The 25,269-nt window shown below is 42.7% G+C and overlaps 1 protein-coding gene across 1 annotated transcript; it reads right to left on the reverse strand.

The window, feature by feature from the left end:
* Window positions 1–422: 422 nt before the first annotated feature.
* Window positions 423–24,370, reverse strand: LOC121586665 (Y+L amino acid transporter 2). The gene is made up of 9 exons (XM_041903570.2): window positions 24,047–24,370; window positions 23,759–23,901; window positions 11,584–11,709; window positions 11,149–11,293; window positions 10,735–10,858; window positions 3,753–3,953; window positions 3,289–3,438; window positions 2,951–3,134; window positions 423–2,643 (listed from the first exon to the last, which is right to left on the reverse strand). The coding sequence occupies exons 1-9, from the start codon at window positions 24,352–24,354 to the stop codon at window positions 2,549–2,551; spliced, it is 1,476 nt and encodes a 491-aa protein (XP_041759504.1). The 5' UTR covers window positions 24,355–24,370; the 3' UTR covers window positions 423–2,548.
* Window positions 24,371–25,269: the final 899 nt, after the last annotated feature.

The raw sequence follows: 25,269 nt of genomic DNA on the forward strand, positions 1-25,269 counted from the left end.
AGTAACAAAAACCAACAGCAGTCAAAAAAGTGACGTCACCAAGAGTGAGATTGATAACAGAAGTGAGATGGGTCTACTACAGTCCACATTTGTTCTGCCATAACCTGGCCTGAACAATTCCCAAATGTAAAAACGAGTTTATCTGCTTCATAGATGAAAAATCTGTCGATGTGCCCTTGAGCAAGGCACTTAACCCTAATTGCTAATTTAAGTCACTCTGGATAAGAGCGTCTGCTAAATTATTTAAATTAAAAATGTATCCCTGCCCACTGAGAACAATAAAAAGTGAACAAAAAAACCCTCCAAAAACATTAAAATGGCAGTCATACATCATGGAATTGTTTCCATTTCACACTCAGTTCATGTAATACAAACAAATTGATTTGATTGACAGGTGAAGGGACTTGCTAAACAGCTTTGGATGGAGTGAGATAATATTTTATTAAAATGGGTCAATATGCAGTTGCTACATTCATTTTTGGCCTTATAAATGAATCATATGTACCCATTGAGTCTTGAAGAATATAAGTTATAAATATGCCTTATGAGCATAGTTCAACTGACGTTCACCATCAGAACCCAGTAAAACGATCTTATATTTTCTGTTTGCAAACAAAGTAAATGTAAACCAACAGCCTCAAAATGGTTAAAACTATATCATTTTGATATCATGGATGGTCAGTCCTTGCATCCATAGCTCTGTCTATGAATTTGAGTGGTTACATTTCTCCATCCCCATCCCTCAGCAAAACAGGGGTGGGGAGTACCCATTGTTATAGTTTCAACTACTGATTGCTGCTTTAAAGCAAATTTCCATTGACAACATACATACACCAATAAGAGACAGCGCATTCAGAACAAAAACCTTTGGATGCAAGTGCCGAGTGCGCAGTGATCCACAACATTGACTGACTTGCTTTCAACAACCTGAAGTTTATAAAACTACCACTAGATGGTGCATAGAAATCAAATACGGCTCAGCCAGTAGCTGTAATATTTGATCTGGCGTCTCAATGAATTGCACTGTAAAGGAGATGTTGCATTCCTCTAATCCTGCAAACTGCATCATATGTTCATCGAAATTGCATGAATGTGCATATTTATGGCATTGGATCCTACTAAATTCATGTTGTAGGACAATCGATTTGACTTTACATTTTTTGACTTTATGTTTTTTTACCCCATATGTAACTGTGTTGTTGTTTTTATCGCACTGTAGAGATTTCATGAATAGGATCACCATCTAATTGCATTAGAAAATGGGTATATTTCTTTAAACAAAATAAAGAAAACATTGAGACCAGTCCTTTGTATATCATTGGAAACATATCCTTTCTACATTTTCCCCATTTCTACGTCAGCAACTGTCGTTTTGGTTCTTCAGATAGGCTTCTGGTTTTAAATGAAATATGTCAGTGAAAGGTAACTTATCTTAATATCAAGCACTTCAATGCTGTCTTAGAGAGCCATCTTGGTGTAACAAAGGCTAAAAGTCAATGTAATCTATAGGCCTACATGTTCCTTTCTGGACATCAATAGGGCGACCATGGTAACAATGTCAGTAACTGGTGATATTGTAACATATCCTGTGTGTGCCATGGTATGCAAGGCCAATAGAATGATAGCATCCATGTGAGGCCCAAATTGGGCTATCGGCAACAGTAACTAAATTACTATCGTCTGACAGATTAAATTGGTGAGAAATAACGACAATATCTTTGCTTGGTTTGGTAGAGAAATAAAGAACACAAAAAAAGGACAGCACTTCACAGAACCGAATATGCACCACTTTGTTCTTCTAATTCACTGTATGTCAGCTTCACCAATAAACATTACCTCGACGCCATAACGGCTCAATCCATGGCAGTTTCCATACAGTACATATGTCGATGTCACTTGACACGGTTACTAAGTTGATGGAGGAATCTTCAGTGACCCTCGTATAGTGACCTTAAACGGTCAAAGACAGGTCATTGATAGGCAGTTTGTTTGTGCAAACACACAGACCACACCTGGCTTAAGGCAAGACAAGTAGCGCCAGAACGGGCATCTTTGACTAACCCCTCCAACTTTTTAAAAACATTACTTTAAATATCTAACTCATTTAATATAAAAAATAATAATAATTAAATCTCCACTAGCTTTGTTCAGTAGGTCCTGCTTATGAAAACCTACTCCTCCTAAATGGTCAGTAGGTCCTGCTCAAATCTCTATTTGAATTTCTTGCGTTGTTAAATGGTTCAACTCCCATGGTTGATCATCTCCATAGGTGTAACCAGTAGGAGTGAACTACATTGTGCTGCATCATGTGGTTGTCAGAGTTCACCGGCACTAGAACGTGGCTTTCCTCAGCCTTAACACTGAACACACACACTCACTGTACAGTACTATAGGACAAGCAAGTCACATATGATTATTTATAAGTCCTGGTGAAAAAAATATAAAAATGGTTCATCAATAAGGTGTATTGGCGCAGAAGGAGTGTAGCTGTGATTGTGGTCCGTCTGTTTCCACCTTTGGCTCAGTCTCCCTCCTAACCTTTCATCCCTTACTCCAGCTTTTCATCAGGGATGTTGTCCAGGTCTAGGTCAGGTGAGGCCACACAGCACAGACACAGCTTCTGGGTTTTTAGGGAGATCACATCTGGGGAAAGGAAATAGAACCAGGAAGTGTCAAAACCAAGCGCAGCTCCCTAGAGCAAAGTTTTACAACTTTTACGGTGCTTGCAACTACAGTAGATCTAAATTTGGTTGCCCAATTCCAAAATGAAGCAAAATCACAAGGTAACCATGATATGAATGTATAGCTTTCCACCATGTATGTTGTCTTCAACAAAGTCTACCTATTAATCCCCCTGAATCAATCTCAATATTTCCTCTTGAATCATGTCAGCTCTATTCATTACATTTCAACCTGAAACATTCTTAAGGTTGTTTCAGCCCAGTCTCACCGAGCATCCTGCCCAGGAAAGCAGGTCTGGAGGAGGGGGGCAGGTGGATACAGATGTAGTACACTGGAGCTCCAGACAGAGCCACGCCGATACCCACCAGAGAGTTGATGGTGTCACTGTAGAGAGGTACTACCACCAGGAACACACTGCATAGGCAGTACACTATAGGGAAAAACAGAGAGAGCTGAAGAGAGGGGGCAAGAGCAGAGAGGAACTCAACATTAATTATGCATATATTCCCACACATTCCTCAGAGCATTTTATAAAAATAACTGATAGAAAAGTACATAATTGACAGGAATTTAAATATATTTAGTAACGGTGAATAAGGTCCTTACCTTGACGGGCCGGGGCATGTTGGGAGCCTTGAACCGGAGGTATATCTGGCTGGCGATGGAGAGGCCGATGAACAGCCAGTAGTTGAAGCTGAAGTAGTTGATGAGCTGGAATACATCCTTCACACACAGGTAGATCAAAGACATGCCACCCTGCAGGAGACACAGAACACTTCATAAATCTGATCCTAGATCAGAGACATGCCACCCTAAACCAGACAAACACAGAGAAGAGAACCAGACATTTTCAGGAACACATTGACCATGGACTTCGCAGGTAGGATCCATGCTTGATTATGCATTTTCATGGAGCAGCTGTCCCTGGTGGAAAAGACAGTGCCCGCACACACAGTATCAGGATAAAATCTAAATGTATACAGAGAAAAGTATTGTAAAGCTACTATATGCAACATCACACTCCCCGTCAATCACTGTGTGACATGACATTTAAGTCATCATTCACTTACGTTGAAGAGCAGGGCTGGGATGGGGGTGTAGCGCTTGACGTGGATCATGCAGAGGACGTTGGGTAAATGGCCCTCCCTGGAGCCTACGAAGAACAGCCTGGAGGCAGCGATGATGGAGGAGTTGAGTCCTCCATAACAAGAGATGGCCACTGACAAGGGGATCAGCCACCGAGCCCAGCCCAGCACCAAATCAGCAAACGTCTGCAGAGAAAGACAAGACAACATAGGTTCACATCTGGGATTTGTATACAGAAACCAGGGTTGGGGTGAGTTCCATTTAAATTCAATCAATTTGGCAATTCATTGCCTTTCCATGGAGAGAATTAGAATAGGAATTTTCTGTTTACTTCCTGAATTGCAATGGAATTGACCCCATCTCTGCTAGTAACAGTCAACTCGCCTAAAAAGGTCCCTTACTCACTTACTCAGGCATTCTGTAACTACATGATCATTATTGATTACCATAGTCCTTTGTACAAGCTAACCTCATTAGCAGCTAGAGGACTTTCCCTCCCCTTGGTTATCATGTCATTGAGACTCACTCCCCTTGGTTATCATGTCATTGAGAGTAGTGTAGTTGGTGCCCCAGGCAGATAGAGCAGCCAGTCTCCTACTGATGACATCACAGGAACCAGAAAACAAAAACAGCTGGTCAATTAGCTACACTGAACAGATGCTGCCAATTAAGACCTGCCTCGTGGCCTGCAAATGGTTTAACCATGGTGTGTGTGTCTTTGAAGAGAGAATACCTTTTCATACTTGATCATGATTGACTTAACATGGCAGGTCCCAACTCATCCATAACCCTACTAGTGGTGAGCGATTAATAAAACATTTATTTTTTTAAACAACTAATTGACCGACGTCTGTTCAATTACTTGAATTCCATTTAGTTTAGTTTTTTGTGAGCTCAACGCGCAGTTTCTCTTGAAATAAATAAAATAATTTAAGAGAAATTAAGTCAATAACAATGTGGGACGCTGGCCTGAAGGGAGTTGTCGTTTTCATTAGGCAAATATTCAACCTAGTTGTCACGATCGTTAGACGGAGTAGACCAAGGCGCAGCGTGATGAACGAACATGTTTATTTAACTTTAGTGATAATACGAACAATAACCAAAACAACAAACGATACGTGCAGTCCTACGGTTAAATACAACCAACACGGAACAAGATCCCACAAACACTATGGGAAAACAGGCAGTTTAAATGTGGTTCCCAATCAGAGACAACCAGCCACAGCTGACACTCGTTGCCTCTGATTGAGAACCACACTGGCCAACATAGAAATAGCACACATAGAACTAAAACACAGAAACCAAACACATAGAATCTACACACCCTGGCTCAACATATAGAGTCCCCAGAGCCAGGGTGTGACACTAGTTCAGCGCAGAAACATGGTAATTAACTGCAGTGCCTTCAGGAAGTATTTACACTACAGGACAATGACCCAACACACCTCCAGGTTGTGTAAAGGCTATTTGACCTGTAGCTCAGTTGGTAGAGCATGGCGCTTGCAACGCCAGGGTTGTGGGTTTGTTTCCCACGGGGGGCCAGTATGAAAATGTATGCACTCACTAACTGTAAGTCGCTCTGGATAAGAGCGTCTGCTAAATGACTAAAATGTAAAATGTAAATGTAAGGAGAGTGATGGAGTGTTGCATCAGATGACCTGGCCTCCACAATCCCCCGACCTCAACCAAATTGAGATGGTTTGGGATGAGTCGGACGGACCGCAGAGTGAAGGAAAAGCAGCCAACAAGTGCTCAGCATATGTGGGAACTCCTTCAAGACTGTTGGAAAAACATTCCAGGTGAAGCTGGTTGAGAGAATGCCAAGAGTGTGCAAAGCTGTCATCAAGGCAAAGGATGACTATTTGAAGAATCTCAAATATAAAATATATTTTGATTTGTTTAACACTTTTTTGGTTACTACATGTTTCAATATGTGTTATTTCATAGTTTTGATGTCTTCACTATTATTCTACAACAAAATAAAGAAAAACCCTTGAATGAGTAGGTGTTCTAAAACTTTTGACCGGTAGTGACATTCCACATTTAGTTGTGTTACAGCCTGAATTCAAAATGGATTAAATATATTTTTCCCCCACACACAATGTCCCATAATGATAAAGTGAAAATATGTTTAGAAATATTTGCAAATTGAGACAGAAATCTCATTTACATAAGTATTTACACCCCTGAGTCAATACTTTGTAGAAGCACCTTTGGCAGTGATTACAACTGTGAGTCTTTCTGGGTAAGTCTCTAAGAGCTTTCCACTCCTGGATTGTGTAACATTTGCCCATTATTATTTTCAAAATGTTTCAAGCACAGTCAAATTGGTTGTGGATTATATATATACACACCAGAAACAAAATTGTAGACCTGCACCAGACTGGGAAGACTGAATCTGCAATAGGTAAGCAGCTTGGTTTGAAGAAATCAACTGTGGGAGCAATTATTAGGAAATGGAAGACATACAAGACCACTGATAATCTCCCTCGATCTGGGGCTCCACGCAAGATCTCACCCCGTGGGGTCAAAATGATCACAAGAACGGTGAGCAAAAATCCCAGAACCACACGGGGGGACCTAGTGAATGACCTGCAGAGAGCTGGGACCAAAGTAACAAAGCCTACCATCAGTAACACACTACGCCGCCAGGGACTCAAATCCTGCAGTGCAAGACGTGTCCCCCTGCTTAAGCCAGTACATGTCCAGGCCCGTCTGAAGTTTGCTAGAGTGCATTTGGATGATCCAGAAGAGGATTGGGAGAATGTCATATGGTCAGATGAAACCAAAATAGAACTTTTTGGTAAAAACTCAACTCGTCGTGTTTGGAGGACAAAGAATGCTGAGTTGCATTCAAACACCACCATACCTACTGTGAAGCATGGGGGTGGAAACATCATGCTTTGGGGCTGTTTTTCTGCAAAGGGACCAGGACGACTGATCCGTGTAAAGGAAAGAATGAATGGGGCCATGTATCGTGAGATTTTGAGTGAAAACCTCCTTCCATCAGCAAGGGCATTGAATATGAAACGTGGCTGGGTCTTTCAGCATGACAATGATCCCAAACACACCGCCCGGGCAACGAAGGAGTGGCTTCGTAAGAAGCATTTCAAGGTCCTGGAGTGGCCTAGCCAGTCTCCAGATCTCAACCCCATAGAAAAACTGTTCAGACGGGCATGTCCAGCCCCGTCTGAAGTTTGTCAATGACCATCTGGATGATCCAGAGGAGGAATGGGAGAAGGTCATGTGGTCTGATGAGACAAAAATAGAGCTTTTTGGTCTAAACTCCACTCGCAGTGTTTGGAGGAAGAAGAAGGATGAGTACAACCCCAAGAACACCATCCCAACCGTGAAGCATGGATGTGGAAACATCATTCTTTGGGGATGCTTTTCTGCAAAGGGGACAAGACGACTGCACCGTATTGAGGGGAGGATGGATGGGGCCATGTATCGCGAGATCTTGGCCAACAACCTCCTTCCCTCAGTAAGAGCATTGAAGATGGGTCGTGGCTGGGTCTTCCAGCATGACAACGACCCGAAACACACAGCCAGGGCAACTAAGGAGTGGCTCCGTAAGAAGCATCTCAAGGTCCTGGAGTGGCCTAGCCAGTCTCCAGACCTGAACCCAATAGAAAATCTTTGGAGGGAGCTGAAAGTCCGTATTGCCCAGCGACAGCCCCGAAACCTGAAGGATCTGGGAGAAGGTCTGTATGGAGGAGTGGGCCAAAATCCCTGCTGCAGTGTGTGCAAACCTGGTCAAGACCTACAGGAAACGTATGATCTCTGTAATTGCAAACAAAGGTTTCTGTACCAAATATAAAGTTCTGCTTTTCTGATGTATCAAATACTTATGTCATGCAATAAAATGCAAATTAATTACTTAAAAATCATACAATGTGATTTTCTGGATTTTTGTTTTAGATTCCGTCTCTCACAGTTGAAGTGTACCTATGATAAAAATTACAGACCTCTACATGCTTTGTAAGTAGGAAAACCTGCAAAATCGGCAGTGTATCAAATACTTGTTCTCCCCACTGTGTGTGTGTGTGTGTGTATATATATATATATATATATATATATATATATATATATATATATATATATATATATATATATATATATACACACACACACACACAACCATTTTCAGGTCTTGCATTGATTTTCAAGTATATTTTAGTCAAAACTAACTCAGCCACTCCAGAACATTCTGATTCTGAAAAGTTAAATGACTAAAAGTGAAAAACAACCACCCAATTGTGTTCTCTTGTAGTTAGGCAAGCAGAAGTGCAAATGTTGAAACCAATAACAGGAGACCGGTTTCAAAAACAGATGTCCCCACACAGGGAGGGGGAGTGAGAGGCTTGCAGAATATTGTGAGAACGCGATAACTATGTATGGGAATAGTGAAAAAAATGCAGCCTGCCTGAGCAAGGAGTAGCCTATGATAAGAACTTGTGTGTGTGTGTGTGCGCGTGAGTATAAAAAGACTGTGCACCCTTTTTGTGGCAGAGCTCTCATGAATAAAAGACTGATCTAATGCAGAAATGGGACTTTGTTTAATTCATTATTAACTAGAGACTTACAACCTCTGGGAATTATTCAAAGCTTGAGAAGTAGTTGACTTCAACCACTGAGATAACAAAATTCTCGTGACACATTCACTGTCTTCTTGGTAAGTAACTCCAGTGTAAATTTGGCCTTGTGTTTTAGGTTATTATCCTGCTGAAAGGTGAATTCATCTCCCAGTGTCGGGTGGAAAGCAGACTGAACCAGGTTTTCCTCTAGGATTTTTCCTGTGCTTAGCTCCATTCCTTTTCTTTTTTATCTTGAAAACTCCACAGTCCTTAACGATTACAAGCATACAGTGGCTTGCGAAAGTATTCACCCCCCTTGGCATTTTTCCTATTTTGTTGCCTTACAACCTGGAATTAAAATTGATTTTTGGGGGGTTTGTATCATTTGATTTACACAACATGCCTACCACTTTGAAGATGCAAAATATTTTTTGTGAAACAAACAAGAAATGAGACAAAAAAAAACTGAACTTGAGCGTGCATAACTATTCACCCCAAGTCAATACTTTGTAGAGCCACCTTTTGCAGCAATTACAGCTGCAAGTCTCTTTGGGTATGTCTCTATAAGCTAGGCACATCTAGCCACTGGGATTTTTGCCCATTCTTCAAGGCAAAACTGCTCCAGCTCCTTCAAGTTGGATGTGTTCCGCTGGTGTACAGCAATTTGTAAGTCATACCACAGATTCTCAATTGGATTGAGGTCTGGGCTTTGACTAGGCCATTCCAAGACATTTAAATGTTTCCCCTTAAACCACCCGAGTGTTGCTTTAGCAGTATGCTTATGGTCATTGTCATGCTGGAAGGTGAACCTCCGTCCCAGTCTCAAATTTCTGGAAGACTAACAGGTTTCCCTCAAGGATTTCCCTGTATTTTCACCAGTTTCCCAGTCCCTGCCGATGAAAAACATCCCCACAGCATGATGCTGCCACCACCATGCTTCACTGTGGGGATGGTGTTCTCGGGTGATGAGAGGTGTTGTGTTTGCGCCAGACATAACGTTTTCCTTGATGGCCAAAAAGCTCAATTTATTTTAGTCTCATCTGACCAGAGTACCTTCTTCCATACGTTTGGGGAGTCTCCCACATGCCTTTTGGCGAACACCAAACGTGTTTGCTTATTTACTTCTTTAAGCAATGGCTTTTTTCTGGCCACCCAGCTCTGTGGACTGTACGGCTTAAAGTGGTCCTATGGACAGATACTCCAATCTCCAATGTGGAGCTTTACAGCTCCTTCAGGGTTATCTTTGGTCTCTTTGTTGCCTCTCTGATTAATGCCCTCCTTGCCTGGTCCGTGAGGTTTGGTGTGCGGCCCTCTCTTGGCAGGTTCGTTGTGGTGCCATATTATTTCAATTTTTTTAAATAATGGATTTAATGGTGCTCCGTGGGATGTTCAAAGTTTCAGATATTTTTTTTTTTATAACCCAACCCTGATCTGTACTTCTCCACAACTTTGTCCCTGACCTGTTTGGAGAGATCCTTGGTCTTCATGGTGCTGCTTGCTTGGTGGTGCCCCTTACTTAGTGGTGTTGCAGACTCTGGGGCCTTTCAGAACAGGTGTATATATACACTGAGATCATGTGACAGATCATGTGACACTTAAATAAAGTCCACCTGTGTGCGATCTAACTAATTATGTGACTTCTGAAGGTAATTGGTTGCACCAGATCTTATTTAGGGGCTTCATAGCAAAGGGGGTGAATACATATGCACGCACCACTTTTCCGTTATTTATTTGTTAGAATTTGTTGAAACATGTTATTTTTTTCATTTCACTAATTTTGACTATTTTCTGTATGTCCATTACATGAAATCCAAATAAAAATCAATTTAAATTACAGGTTGTAATGTAACAAAATAGGAAAAACGCCAAGGGGGATGAATACTTTAGCAACGCACTGTACCCATAACATGATGCAGCGACCACTATGCTTGAAAATACGGAGAGTGGTATTCAGTAATGTGTTGTATTGGATTTGCCCCAAACATTGTTTTCATGAAAATAATGTATTGCTTTGCCACATTTTTTTTTCAGTATTACTTTAGCAAACAGCATGCATGTTTTGGAATATTTTTATTCTGTACAGGCTTCCTTCTTTTCACTCTGTCAATTAGGTTAAGTAATATATAACTGATATTTTATTATTTCATAGTAATTTCCTTTTTCTATTGACGTCTACCCAATGTGGACCTGATAGAGACAACGGAATGTTTTCAATGTTTTGGCAATTGAATGTTCCCCATTTTTGGCTTTGGAATTTCCATTAAAAAGCTCTACAATCATTTTTATGTAGTTATTTCATAATGCATTTAATGTTTTAAAAAATTATCTAAACCGACCGCTCAACACTAAACCCCACATAACCTAAAATCCAGAGCAGAGTAGAACTCACCACAGCCACAGCATCACTGGCCAGCACAGTTCCAGCATCCATAACGGTGTAGTAAGCAATGTTAGTCAGGATGTAGATCACTGTGACGATGGGCATGGAGATCCCTATGGCCAACGGGAGGTTCCTGGTAGGAATGGATAAAGAAGATTGATAGAACACTTTAGAAAAAAACAAGGACAAACTTTGCAGGGAGAGAGAAACCTTGAGAGGAACCAGACGGGCAGTGCCCGGCATACGTTCTGTGTCTATATAACAAGAGTCAGACAAAGAAAGGTCAAGAAAGGACTAGGTATGGCAGTACCATTCCTATACCATACCGGGGTATACGGTATTACTGGCAGTACACACAAGGGCCACTATTTATTTCCAAACTTAAAAATAAACATAAACATCATGACATAAAGACTGCCTCACCTCTCCGGGTTCTTGATTTCCTCGGTGATGAAGTTGAGTGTGTCCCAGCCGGAGTAGGAGTACAGCGCAGCATACAGAGCCAGGGCCATATCCCCAGGGTTCACTTTAGAACCCTTAAACGAATCTTCAAAGTTCTGCGTCTGGCCTACAGACAGAGGCCAGGGATCACATCATGAATTGGATATAATGGATTAAATCACTGAGTTACACATCATAGTTCTTTCCCTGTTGTTCAATGCTCTTTACATTGTAAGGGGGACTCATTTCATCCACTATCAACAACAAAACAACTCACATACTGAAGAATAGACAGACACACACACACACACACACACACACTACTGGTCAGCAAGTGAAGCTATATCATGAATATGCCAGCACACTGACATTGGGGACAGGTGGGTTATGTCTCCCAAGCCAGATGCCGTACTATACCTTGTCCCAGCTTAATCATCCCAGCGATGATGATGACGATGAGGGCCAGGACCTTAGCTACTGTAGAGACCACTTGGAGAATGGCCCCCCACTTCACCTTCATACAGTTCACACACGTCAGGAGACCTAGAGTGGGAGAGGAGGAGGAAGAAGAGTGTAGCAGACCACCTCTCTGCAAGCAACTCCAAAGCAAGTGTTGGTTCAAACCAGGATTCAGGTCAGTTCCATTTCAAACTGATATAAACCAATTCCACTTCCAAACCTGGTTTAAATCATGTAGATCATGAAAGCAGAAGTTTCCGCTGACTCGCCGAGCTAATGGGCTGCTAGTAGCTACCAGTAAAGCAGAGGGCTGGGATGATAAGGCTAATGGCTTAGGAACGATTCCAGATAAACCTGTCTCTATCCACCACTACACAGGGAGCTGATAACATTACAGTCCAGGAGGACAGGTCTCCCTCCATCTGTGGGCCGGCATGTAAAGTAATCCCCTCAGATAACATTCGCAGGAAAGTGTGCACCTGCAGGCACAGACAGTGGGATTTGACTTTATCACTGTGGCGCTGAATAGCAATTTCCTCTCCTCTGGTACCCTGGTCCCAGCGGATATGTGCATGGCTTTGCATTGTCATCCCAGAGAAGGCCTGTGAAGGAAAATAAGCCTGAAGCTTCTTACTGTATTTACAAGTGGCTTTTCAAGGAAAGCTGACTCCACAGCCAAATCGCTTAAACATACCCTTGGGGTGTACTGGAAAATATTTGCTGCTGTTTATTTGTAAAGTAAACAACTCAAAAAAGTTACTTAACGGGTCATTCTCTTGGGTATGGTTTAAAATGTAAATACTATGCCTATAAAAAGCTGCAGAACTGAATTGATAATCTAAAGAAAGCTAATTTGGAAACACAAACTCCCGTAGACTACAGTGGGGAGAACAAGTATTTGATACACTGCCGATTTTGCAGGTTTTCCTACTTACAAAGCATGTAGAGGTCTGTCATTTTTATCATAGGTACACTTCAACTGTGAGAGACGGAATCGAAAACAAAAATCCAGAAAATCACATTGTATGATTTTAAAGTAATTAATTTGCATTTGATTGCATGACATAAGTATTTGATCACCTACCAACCAGTAAGAATTCCGGCTCTCACAGACCTGTTAGTTTTTCTTTAAGAAGCCCTCCTGTTCTCCACTCATTACCTGTATAAAAGACACCTGTCCACACACTCAATCAAACAGACTCCAACCTCTCCACAATGGCCAAGACCAGAGAGCTGTGTAAGGACATCAGGGATAAAATTGTAGACCTGCACATGGCTGGGATGGGCTACAGGACAATAGGCAAGTAGCTTGGTGAGAAGGCAATAACTGTTGGCGCAATTATTAGAAAATGGAAGAAGTTCAAGATGACGGTCAATCACCCTCGGTCTGGGGCTCTATGCAAGATCTCACCTCGTGGGGCATCAATGATCATAAGGAAGGTGAGGGATCAGCCCAGAACTACACGGGAGGATCTTGTCAATGATCTCAAGGCAGCTGGGACCATAGTCTCAAAGAAAACCATTAGTAACACACTACGCCCCCTGCTCAAGCCAGCGCATGTCCAGGCCCGTCTGAAGTTTGCCAATGACCATCTGGATGATCCAGAGGAGGAATGGGAGAAGGTCATGTGGTCTGATGAGACAAAAATAGAGCTTTTTGGTCTAAACTCCACTCGCACTGTTTGGAGGAAGAAGAAGGATGAGTACAACCCCAAGAACACCATCCCAACCGTGAAGCATGGATGTGGAAACATCATTCTTTGGGGATGCTTTTCTGCAAAGGGGACAAGACGACTGCACCGTATTGAGGGGAGGATGGATGGGGCCATGTATCGCGAGATCTTGGCCAACAACCTCCTTCCCTCAGTAAGAGCATTGAAGATGGGTCGTGGCTGGGTCTTCCAGCATGACAACGACCCGAAACACACAGCCAGGGCAACTAAGGAGTGGCACCGTAAGAAGCATCTCAAGGTCCTGGAGTGGCCTAGCCAGTCTCCAGATCTGAACCCAATAGGAAATCTTTGGAGGGAGCTGAAAGTCCGTATTGCCCAGCGACAGCCCCGAAACCTGAAGGATCTGGAGAAGGTCTGTATGGAGGAGTGGGCCAAAATCCCTGCTGCAGTGTGTGCAAACCTCGTCAAGACCTACAGGAAACGTATGATCTCTGTAATTGCAAACAAAGGTTTCTGTACCAAATATTAAGTTCTGCTTTTCTGATGTATCAAATACTTATGTCATGCAATAAAATGCAATCATACAATGTGATTTTCTGGATTTTTGTTTTAGATTCCATCTCTCACAGTTGAAGTGTACCTATGATAAAAATTACAGACCTCTACATGCTTTGTAAATAGGAAAACCTGCAAAATCGGCAGTGTATCAAATACTTGTTCTCCCCACTGTATATCTGGAGCATGTTACATGGAATCTTTAACATCACTTTAAAAGTCATTCATCAACATGTAAGCCCACTTAGATTCACTATGTGGCCAGTTTCTAAAGGTTTCATCTTACATAGTAACTTAAGAGTTTGAGGGGTTTGTTAATTTACCATACATTTATTTAACTAGGCAAGTCAGTTAAGAAAAAAATATTATTTACAATGACGGCCTACACCGGCCAAACCCGGACGACGCTGGGCCAATTGTGCGCCGCCCTATGGGACTCCCAATCACGGCCGGTTGTGATACAGCCTGGAATGGAACCAGGGGGTCTGTAGTGACGCCTCAAGCACTGAGATGCAGTGCCTTAGGGCTCTCAAGTGGCGCAGCGGTCTATGGGGGATGGTAGATTGACATACGCTAATGATTTTGCTGTTCATTACTTGTCTTGTTGGCTGAGGAAAATTAAAACGTGGACAGTTATTCTAACATCTTCAAAGTGCACATCAGAATTTGGTAAGAAGGACCGCACATCGTTGCATCCTCGACTTGCATGTTCTGTTAATATGAATTACCATAATCTAAAATGTGATTTCTGTAATTCTGATCACCATGGGTGGACGCCCTAATCAGGTTACGCACCCATTGCATATGGGTCTGGTAAATGTAGCCTCCTGTACATACTCGTAAGTACATACAGTTGAAGTCGGAAGTTTACATACACTTAGGTTGGAGTCATTAAAACTCATTTTCAACCACTCCACAAATTTCTTGTTAACAAACTATCGTTTTGGCAAGTCGGTTAGGACATCTACTTTGTGCATGAAACAAGTAATTTTTCCAACAATTGTTTACAGACAGATTATTTCACTTATAATTCACTGTATCACAATTCCAGTGGGTCAGAAGTTTACATACACTAAGTTGACTGCCTTTAAACAGCTTAGAAAACTCCAGAAAATGATGTCATGGCTTTAAAAGCTTCTGATAGGCTAATTACATAATTTGAGTCAATTGGAGGTGTACCTGTGGACGTATTTCAAGGCCTACCTTCAAATTCAGTGCCTCTTTGCTTGACATCATGGGAAAATCAAAAGAAATCAGCCAAGACCTCAGAAAAAACATGTCTGGTTGATCCTTGGGAGCAATTTCCAAATGCCTGAAGGTACCACGTTCATCTGTACAAACAATAGTACGCAAGTATAAACACCATGGGACCACGCAGCCGTCATACTGCTCAGGAATGAGACGCGTGGGGGTGCTTTGCTGCAGGAGGGACTGGTGCACTTCACAAAATAGATAGCATCATGAGGAAGGGAAATTATGTGGATATATTGAAGCAACATCTCAAGACATCAGTCAGGAAGTTAAAGCTTGGTCACAAATGGGTCTTCCAAATGGACAACGACCCCAAGCATACTTCCAAAGTTGTGCCAAAATGGCTTAAGTACAACAAAGTCAAGGTATTGGAGTGGCCATCACAAAGCCCTGGCCTCACTCCTATAGAAAATTTGTGGGCAGAACTGAAAAAGTGTGTGCGAGCAAGGAGTCTTACAAACCTGACTCAGTTACACCAGCTATGTCAGGAGGAATGGGCCAAAATTCACCCAACTTATTGTGGGAAGCTTGTGGAAGGCTACCCAAAACGTTTGACCCAAGTTAAACAATTTAAAGGCAATGCTACCAAATACTATTTGAGTGTATGTAAACTCCTGACCCACTGGGAATGTGATGAAACAAATAAAAGCTGAAATAAATCATTCTCTCTACTATTATTCTGACATTTCACATTCTTAGACAGGGAATTTGTACTAGGATTAAATGTCAGGAATTGTGAAAAACTGAGTTTAAATGTATTTGGCTAAGGTGTATGTAAACTTCCGACTTCAACTGTATATCATAAATGGGAAAGTTGTCCCTTAGAGCCGGTCTACAAGGCTTCCGCTTTCACTCCCTATGCCTCTTATTGGTTGAACCAACGGCTAGTGCAAACATTGACTTAGTGGGCGTCTCAAAGAGGGCAGCGTTGGCATAGTCCAGAGAACTGTCTCCTGGGCCTCTTTACGCTACACTAGTTTGAAAACACATTAGTTCAAGGACACATTTTAGTAGTGTAAAGAGACTGATCTAAATTCAAATCTCGCTTTCCCAAGCCACCTCCGTAGGTAGTGTTGGACACATCTACACCACATACCCCCTCTGTGAGTGGTACAGTGTAAAGACAATGGCTCTCCAAAGCCACATGTCCCTGTAAGAATTATCTTAATTACCTTAATACCAGTAGACAGCATTTTTGTTCTGTTAGCCATATTGAAAATTAAAGGGTTTTCAAAATATAAATATCCACACATTTGAGAACCATTGCATTATTCAAGTGAGCAACATTATGTGCAATATGGTTTAGAGAAGAAGCTCCTGTATACAGTGCTGTGAAAAAGTATGCCCCCTTTCTGATTCTCCACTTTTGCATATGGCTGATACTGAATGTTATCAGATCTTCACCCAAAACCTAATATTATATTGAACAAAAATATATAACGCAAATTGTAGTGTTAGTCCCATGTTTCATGAGCTGAAATAAAAGATCCCAGAAATGTTCCATACACACAAAAGCTTTCAGATTTTTGGCACAAATTTGTTTACATCCCTAATAGTGAGCATTTCTACTCTGCCAAGATAATTCATCCACCTGACAGATGTGGCATATCAAGAAGCTGATTAAACAGAATGATCATTACACAGGTGCACCTTGTGCTGGGGACAATAAAAGGCCACTAAAATGTGCAGTTTTGTCAGAACACAATGCCACCGATGTCTCAAGTTGAGGGAGCGTGCAATTGGCATGCTGACAGCAAGAATGTCAACCAGAGCCCTTGCCAGAGAATGTTCATTTCTTTACCATAAGCCGCCTCCAACGTCGTTTTAGAGAATTTGGCAGTACGTCCAACCGGCCTCACAACCGCAGACTAGGTGTAACCACGCCAGCCCAGGACCTCCAAATCCGGCATCTTCACTTGCGGGATTGTCTGAGACCAGCCACCCGGAGAGCTGATGAAACTGAGAAGTATTTTGGTCTGTAATAAAGCCCTTTTGTGGAGAAAAACGTATTCTGATTGGCTGGGCCTGGGTCCCCAGTGGGCATAATGGGACCCATATCGTCCAAAAAGTTATACTTTTGACTCATCTATCCATAGAACATTCTTCCAAGAGTCTTGATGATCATCCAGGTGCTTTTTGGCAAGCTTGAGTCAACTGTTTGGACGAGATGGGTCCCATTATGTCTGGAGAAAACCAAACACTGCATTCCACAGTAAGAACCTCATACCAACGATCAAGCATGGTGTTGGTAGTGTGATGGTTTGGGGATGCTTTGCTGCCTCAGGACCTGGACGATGTGCCTTAATAGAAGGAACCATGAATTCTGCTCTGTATCAGAGAATTCTACTGGAGAAAGTCAGGCCATCCATCTGTGAGCTGAAGCTGAAGCGCATATTGGTCATGCAGCAAGACAATGATCCAAAACACACAATCAAGTCTACATGAAAATGGTTAAAAGCAACAAAATGTTAAGTTTTGGAATGGCCTAGTCAAAGTCCAGACCTTATCCCAATTGAGATGTTGTGGCAGGACTTGAATACAGCAGTTCTGCATGAAAAAGTGGGCCAAAATTACTACAGAGCGATGTGAGAGACTGATCAATAACTACAGGAAGCATTTGGTTGCAGTCATTGCAGCTAAAGGTGGCACAACCAGTTATTGAGTGTAAGTGAGGGAACTGGTTGTTGCATATCTTTGTTAACCTTTTCACACCTTAGTTCCAAATATCTCTAACGGTCGCCCCAGCATGAGTTGTTTTATGCATCTATAGGCTGTTTCAACGTCTCAATTTCAAATTATTTTCTAACAAGTATTATTTTCTAACAGTTTGAATTGAAGTGTGTTCCGCCTCCTCATTAATTCACATAGAAGTAGCCTATTTCTGTGTTGCGGACAATTTATGTTCTAGGCTTTATTGAGCCGGACAAACTTCTCTCTTTGAGGAGAGCCCTTCCCCATTTCTTTCCGCACATCAAATATGCAGACATTTGCGCAGTCTTGCACGGACTGGCAAATTTTCTGGCTGCCGCTCGCATTGCCTCCATTGTTGTTTACCTTACAAATAATAACTTTGGACATGTGTGTGTTCCTATCAAAGTAAGTGCCTTATTTTCTGTGTATGGTGTTGTCGTTTCTACTGTAGCATGAAGTATGTATGTATGGAGCATAATGTATTTACAGTTTTATTCACATGTACTGGTGACAAATAATGCATTTCGATTATTGCATAGATTGTAATGGACACCTATGATGTGTGTAAAATACTTTTTTGAAGGTTGTACTGATTATAATGAGCTAATGCTAAGCTATTTGCCAGCTATGTGTGGCGCCATTTTTGTTGACATTATACAATGAATTCTGGGTGTCACATAAACGTCTGTCAGACCAAAGATGTTATAATGAGGTGAAGGAATTACATTTACCCCTTTTTTCCCCCAATGTCTTGATATCCAATTGGTTGTTACAGTCTTGTCCCATTGCTGCAACTCTCCTACGGACTCGGGAGAGGCGAAGGTCGAGATCCATGCGTCCTCCGAAACGCGACCCTGCCAAGCCACACTGCTTGCTTAACCCGTAAGCCAGCCGCCCCAATGTGTCGGAGGAAACACCTTCCAGCTGGCGACCAAAGTCAGCTTGCAGGCGCCCAGCCCACCACAAGGAGTCACTAGAGCGCGATGGGACAAGGAAATGCCGGCCGGCTAAACCCACCCCTAACCCGGACGACGATGGGTCAATTGTGCACCGCCTCATGGGTCTCGCGGTCACGGCCGGCTGTGACACAGCCTGGGATTGAACCCGGGTCTGTAGTAACGTCTCAAGCACTGCGATGCCTTAGACCGCTGCGCCAGGCAATGTTGAGCTCACCAGTGATGTGATGAATTATAAATAGTAATTGCTATTAGCTAATTCATATTGTGGTTTCTGTCAGCCGAGAGTTATCTAAATATGACCGCTTGTGTTACATCAATCTTTCCTCAGTTAGCGCTAGGAATAATGTAGCCTACATTTTCCGGTTTGGATGATTGTGTATGCTGTCGCTACTTCTGTGAATGTCTGAACATTCCATCCATAAATAAACTAGTCACATTCAGGACATAACTTTATAAGGACTGTGTTTGTGCAAAATGTTTCTGTGAAAAAACAGTGTGGCTAGCTCAAATGCTGATTGTTGCGTAAATCGAAACTGGACGTTCTAAATAAGCGTTCTAATCACACCAGTTTGAGCGTACCCTGCAGGGACCACTGTAGAATGACCACACCCGTTTAAAGGTTAAATTAATCAAATAAGTATACATTTTTTGTTATTTGTAAACTCAGGTTCCCTTTATGTAATATTCGTTTTTGGTTGAAGAGCTGATAATTCCGTATAAAAAAATATGCAAAAAGAGAAAATCAGAAAGGGGGCAAATACTTTTTCATGGCACTGTAGTTTGAATAGCTATCCTTATTTAGTCTTTATAAACTGGGTGGTTCAAGCACTGAATGCTGATTGGCTGACAGCTGTGGTAGATGAGACCATATACCACGGGTATGACAAAACATTTATTTTTACTGCTCTAATTACGTTGGTAACCAATTTATAATAGCAATAAGGCACATCGGGGGTTTGTGAGATATGGCCAACATACCACGGCTAATGGCTGTGTCCAGGCACTCCACGTTGCGTCGTGCATGATAACAGCCCTAAGCCGTGGTATATTGGCCATTTACCACACCCCCTCAGGCCTTATTATTTAAATATACTAATGGTATTTACGGTATGCTAATAGCTGCTAACACACATGAAGCATGAATGTGGCTTTGGCCACATCACATCCAAGGCTAACAGAAGGATAGTGTAAACAGAAAAGTTGCAAATCTGATGTTGAAGAGAGATAGATCTTACTACACATATTTTACTAATGAAGAGAGCCTTTGAAAATAGATGATCTATATGCACACAACCACTAATCATTGGAATCATGGGTTTCAACAAGGACCTAATGTTGCTGGTCAGTGTGTTTATGCTTCATGGAGAATTTCTACAATGGCTTCACACGACAACCAAATGCTTCCATGACATGAGTTTGAGTTCTGTTTTTATGGCCTATGGCATTTATGTACATCAAGCCCTGCGTTTTGGCAACATGGATTCCTTAGCATTTAGGGAACAATTATACCCATGCCTTTTCTGAAACTTGAGTAGCCTACACCGTTACTGTCGCAATATAAAAGGACACTTAAAAATTCCCCAAAATCATTCTAAGCTTGAGTATAGCGACTTGATTTCACACACAAGAAATACAGCTGAGCAGGTTCTCAGTTAGCTACTAAGACATTACCAGGTTGCCTCTGCATAGACCTTGGCCTCCTACACTAAGCAGAGAATCAGCATTCCTTTACTCACTCATAATTCATGAAGGAACGTGTGTGAATGTCTCCCCAGACCCATAGAGAGAGAACGAGCATTTACAGTTGGCCTAATTCCTGAGGGGATTCAACTAAATGCCAAGTCAGGCTGTTCCGTTTATTACAGCTCACTCTCTGACTCAACAGAACACCTTCTGAGCCTTCTACACGTTTGTCTGACAAAGCACACATTTTTCACCTTGAGTGGCTCCGCTCCAACTGAAAAACACAAACACACGCACATTCATATCCCCCCTGGCAACTGCAGAGCTGACACAGGATGAGTGTAACAGAGATAACCCACTCTAAAGCCAGACTCAGTAAGACCCAGTCACATCATTTGGATTTATGAAATATCAAACTGTCTGGGACACGAAACAAACCCAGGCAAGACAATTTAAACAAATGTAATTCTAATTTACAAAGACAAGTTCAACAATAAAGGCAGCCTACTGCGGTGCAACGGTAGCGCCTTTATCCGCTTGATCTCTTGCAGTAGTAATACTTGCCTGGAAAAGTCCACCCTTAGCCATCTAAAGGTTGCAATAGCAAACTCAACATCCAAGGGGAAAACAATTAGCCAGCTAGCAACTCCAGAGTTTGCAAGCAGGTGCATGAATGTTTATTTGGCTGTAGGCTAAAATCACCCACCGGTAGGCTATGTACATTTGCAAGCAAATGTGGGAAGATTTTGGCATTGGCGGGTAAGATGTCCATTTCACTAGCCACGTTGGCGGGTGGTCAGGGCTCCAAAGTGCGAGCATTTCACTCACATTTGGGAATAAAAATAGTATGATCACATTTATAGTCAAATAAATGCTGTAGTCGCGGTTTTCAAAGTATTTTTGCCGTTTTGTTTCATAGCTGGTCAATTAAAATCGCACAAAATCAAAGAACTACAAATCCTATATAGCCAATCCAGTGGCGATTTTAGCGTGTAAATCTTGGTGGGGCAAACAAAACAAATATGGGATGCATGCCAGCAAAACCACAACACTAAACAATACATGAATTGCACTATAATGGTAACAACCGGTGCCCACAAACTGTTAGGGCCTACATAAAGCTGTCCCAACAGCAGAGTCCCAACACCTTACCACTGCTACACCTGGCTATCAGCGGAGCCTTGTCTGGCAGCAAAACAGTTCATTCAGCCTCATTTACTGCCTTTTAAAAAACAAAGCTGATATGGCTGACTTGCTTAAACAAATGTGGTTCTATTGACAATTAAGATGTACAAACTATGGCATAAGGCAACGACAAGCGGATAAGAGGCAATCCATAATTTCGATTCAGAACATGGGCCATTCTTACAGTGTTCTCCCGGGACACCAAGTCAGAACCATAGGATAAATAAAGGGGGCATATAAGCAGACAATCAAAGCTCTTACAATATTAGAAGAGTACATTTCTCTAAAACAGGTTATAGGCTACATGTGCACCACCAAGTCAGAACAGTAGGCGAAATTAAGAGAAGTAAATAGACCAAATTATTAGGGTGAGGCACATGGGCTACTAACAGCTTACTACACAACATACACTTAGTATTACTTTCTTAGCTACAGTATACATATCTCCCTGGCATATTACATCATTTATGCAGCAGCATACAATACATTTTTGGACTCACCTTGTTGCGCTGTGCTCACTTGAACAGGAAGGTGGCGCGGCGGTCCTTCGTGGGCAAATTTTGGAATCAAAGTTTGTCATTCTCTGGATTTATGGTGCTTTCAAGACAACTGGGAACTCGGAAAAAAACAAGGTCGAATCATGATGACGTCAGTGATCTTCAGGTCGTAGCTCTAGAAAGAGGCCCGAGTTCCGGATTTACAATTCCGAGTTGGATGACCGTTTCAAGCTCTACGCCTAGACTTGGCGGTGACGTAGTGTCCCCATGATTGACAGAACAGAGCCAATCATGGCGCAACTAAAGAACATTACCAACACCTACGCAACGTATTTTCCGCTGGCTGCCCCACCACCACAGAAAGCACTGAGCTAGGCTGAAACACCTGCATTTTGGAGCTGCCTTACTCAAGAAAGCAAAAAAGAGACCATGTTTGTATGCGGCTTTATTAACGCAATGATAGATATATATATATATATATATATATATATATATACAGGCAAGCCAAAAAAAAAGGTTTGGAATCACCAATTCTCTTCCTTAAACTGAGCAATCGGGGGAGAAGGGCCTTGATCAGGGAGGTGACCAAGAACCCGATGGTCACTCTGACAGAGCTCCAGAGTTCCTCTGTAGAGATGGGAGAACCTTCCAGAAGGACAACCATCTCTGCAGCACTCCACCAATCAGGCCTTTATGGTAGAGTGGCCAGACGGAAGCCACTCATCAGTAAAAGTCACATAACAGCCCGCTTGGAGTTTGCCAAAAGGCACCTAAAGGACTCTCAGACCATGAGAAACAAGATTCTCTGGTCTGATGAAACCAAGATTGAACTCTTTGGCCTGAATGCCAAGTGTCACGTCTGGAGGAAACCTGGCACCATCCCTACGGTGAAGCATGGTGGTGGCAGCATCATGCTGTGGGGATGTTTTTCAGCGGCAGGGACTGGGAGACTCGTCAGGAACGAGAAAAAGATGAATGGAGCAAAGTACAGAGAGATCTTTGATGAAAACCTGCTCCAGAGCGCTCAGGACCTCAGACTGGGGCCAAGGTTCACCTTCCAACAGGACAACGACCCTAAGCACACAGCCAAGACAACGCAGGAGTGGCTTCGGGACAAGTCTCTGAAAGCCCTTGAGTGGCCCAGCCAGAGCCCGGACTTGAACCTGATCGAACATCTCTGGAGAGACCTGAAAATAGCTGTGCAGCGACTCTCCCCATCCAACCTGACAGAACTTGAGGATCTGCAGAGAGGAATGGGAGAAACTCCCCCGCTGGGCCCCCCACCGATTTTGTTATAATATTTGAGTCACTCGGCATAAGTACACGGCATAAGCCATCGCAAAATGTGTAGAACTGCAGAAAATTCGCTGAAGAACAGCTAAATATTGTCTGCGGCCAACAGGAGGGCCTCTAAAATGTTCAGTTGGTGACTGAGCCATTGGCCACGCCCACTACGACGTCCCCGCCACGCCCACCACCTAAGCCTAATTTTGATCCAGAAAAAAACATGCGTTCAGTAGGGCACACCATAGAAAGCCGCTTTACAAAATTGTGTTCTTTTTGGACTAGTTCAAGTAGTATATCTCCTTATTTCAAAACAGTCAGAGGGAGGAAAATAAGTGAGCTCAGCTCATCTTACCAATGATGGCTGCTGCTATGAGTCTCACAGCATCGTAGGGGGCTGAGCACGTGGGGTAGAAGGGCTGCACCAGGTAGTTTGAGAAGGTGAGGGCTATGACAGCCTGGCAGGCTGGCTCCACGATCATCAGGGACGTCCACAGCCTAATAATTAAAAAGAAGAAATGAATTAAAGATTTATATAGAGCTTTTCTAGACACTCAAAGCACTTTACATAGTGAAGGTCTCTTCTGCAAAATAGTTTCTCAATGAGACAAACCTGTTAAAATATAAAAAAGTGAAATCTCACCTAATGAAAGCCAGGAAGCCACCAAAGGACTCCAGTATGTAGGCATAGCTGGCCCCAGACTTGCGGATGGTGGTTCCCAGCTCGGCATAGCACAGGGCCCCAAACACGGAGAAGACCCCGCCTATGGCCCACACCACCAGAGACAGGCCGAAGGAGCCTGTGTAGAAGAGCACCCCTTTGGGGGAGACGAATATGCCCGAGCCGATCATGTTGCCCACGATGAGGCAGACCCCTTGGAGCAGGGAGATCTCCTGCTTCAGACGCATGGAGCCAGTTGAAACGGTGTCTGCATCTTTCTCAGCCCCCATGGTGATGGTTCGGAGAGGGGGGCAGAAAGATGAAGGAGTGGAGACAGGACAGGGACAGAGTAGAGGGTGCAGGACTGGAGACAGGTGGGGAGAGACTAGGACAGCGACAGGGTGGGAGCAGCACGTCACTAAGCAAGGCCACTGTCAAAGGCTCTCAGCTGATGGTCATCATAATGTCCTTTATCAGCTGTACTCGACAAGAAGGCTGTAGAGAAATAAGGACAACATCAACTGTTAGCACAGGATGTGAGACAACATAACTTGCTGTATGAAACCATTAGGCTTCAGGCAATGACTCCTTGTATTAGGTAACTGTAAACTTCAGCATTTTTCAGGGATAGAATCCAAAAGAAACCGGAATACCTAGCTAGTCCTACAAGCTGGAATTTTCAAAGATGCAGCTGATTACAAACCTACTTACAGGTACAATGTAGTAGCAAGTCTAGAGTTTCTCTACAGTGTCTCTGAGCCACAAGCAGCAGTGGAGGAGAAGTTCAAGCATGATGTGTTTCTGGGTAGCAGATACAGTGGAGTAGTGCTAATGAATGCTACAGCAAGGTCTTGTGACCAACTGTGTTTTTCCACTAACAGGCACGGTGCCTGGCTACTGGGTCTGGGAACAAAGTAGTGGGGGCCTTAGAAGTCAGAACAAGGTCTTTGTTATAGGAACACACACACAGTACATACACACATACGTAGTACGCACAAACATACTGCACACAGTGACACACACTACCCATGTTACGCACAGTACAGTATTCACCTCACTGTTTCCGATCAATTATTTTCCACCCTTTGGAGTTTAAATAAAATGACAGAGGAGAGGCCCAACTCAACTCGTCTGCGATTCAAGTCGCTGTTTACTCAAGCGCGACCTCTGGAACCAAGAAAAACAAGGACAAGGAGTGAATCTTA

This window comes from Coregonus clupeaformis, chromosome 17 (assembly GCF_020615455.1).
Source record: "Coregonus clupeaformis isolate EN_2021a chromosome 17, ASM2061545v1, whole genome shotgun sequence".
Taxonomy (NCBI): Eukaryota; Metazoa; Chordata; class Actinopteri; order Salmoniformes; family Salmonidae; genus Coregonus; species Coregonus clupeaformis.

Bases quoted from the DNA above. Each gene is read 5' to 3' on its own strand.
- LOC121586665 (XM_041903570.2), bottom strand. From the start codon at position 24,354: ATGGGGGCTGAGAAAGATGCAGACACCGTTTCAACTGGCTCCATGCGT. The intron at 10,859-11,148 runs GTGAGGCAGTCT...CATTCCTACCAG, and splicing joins GAAATCAAGAACCCGGAGAG to GAACCTCCCGTTGGCCATAG. The intron at 3,135-3,288 runs GTAAGGACCTTA...CCCTCTCTTCAG, and splicing joins ACATGCCCCGGCCCGTCAAG to CTCTCTCTGTTTTTCCCTAT.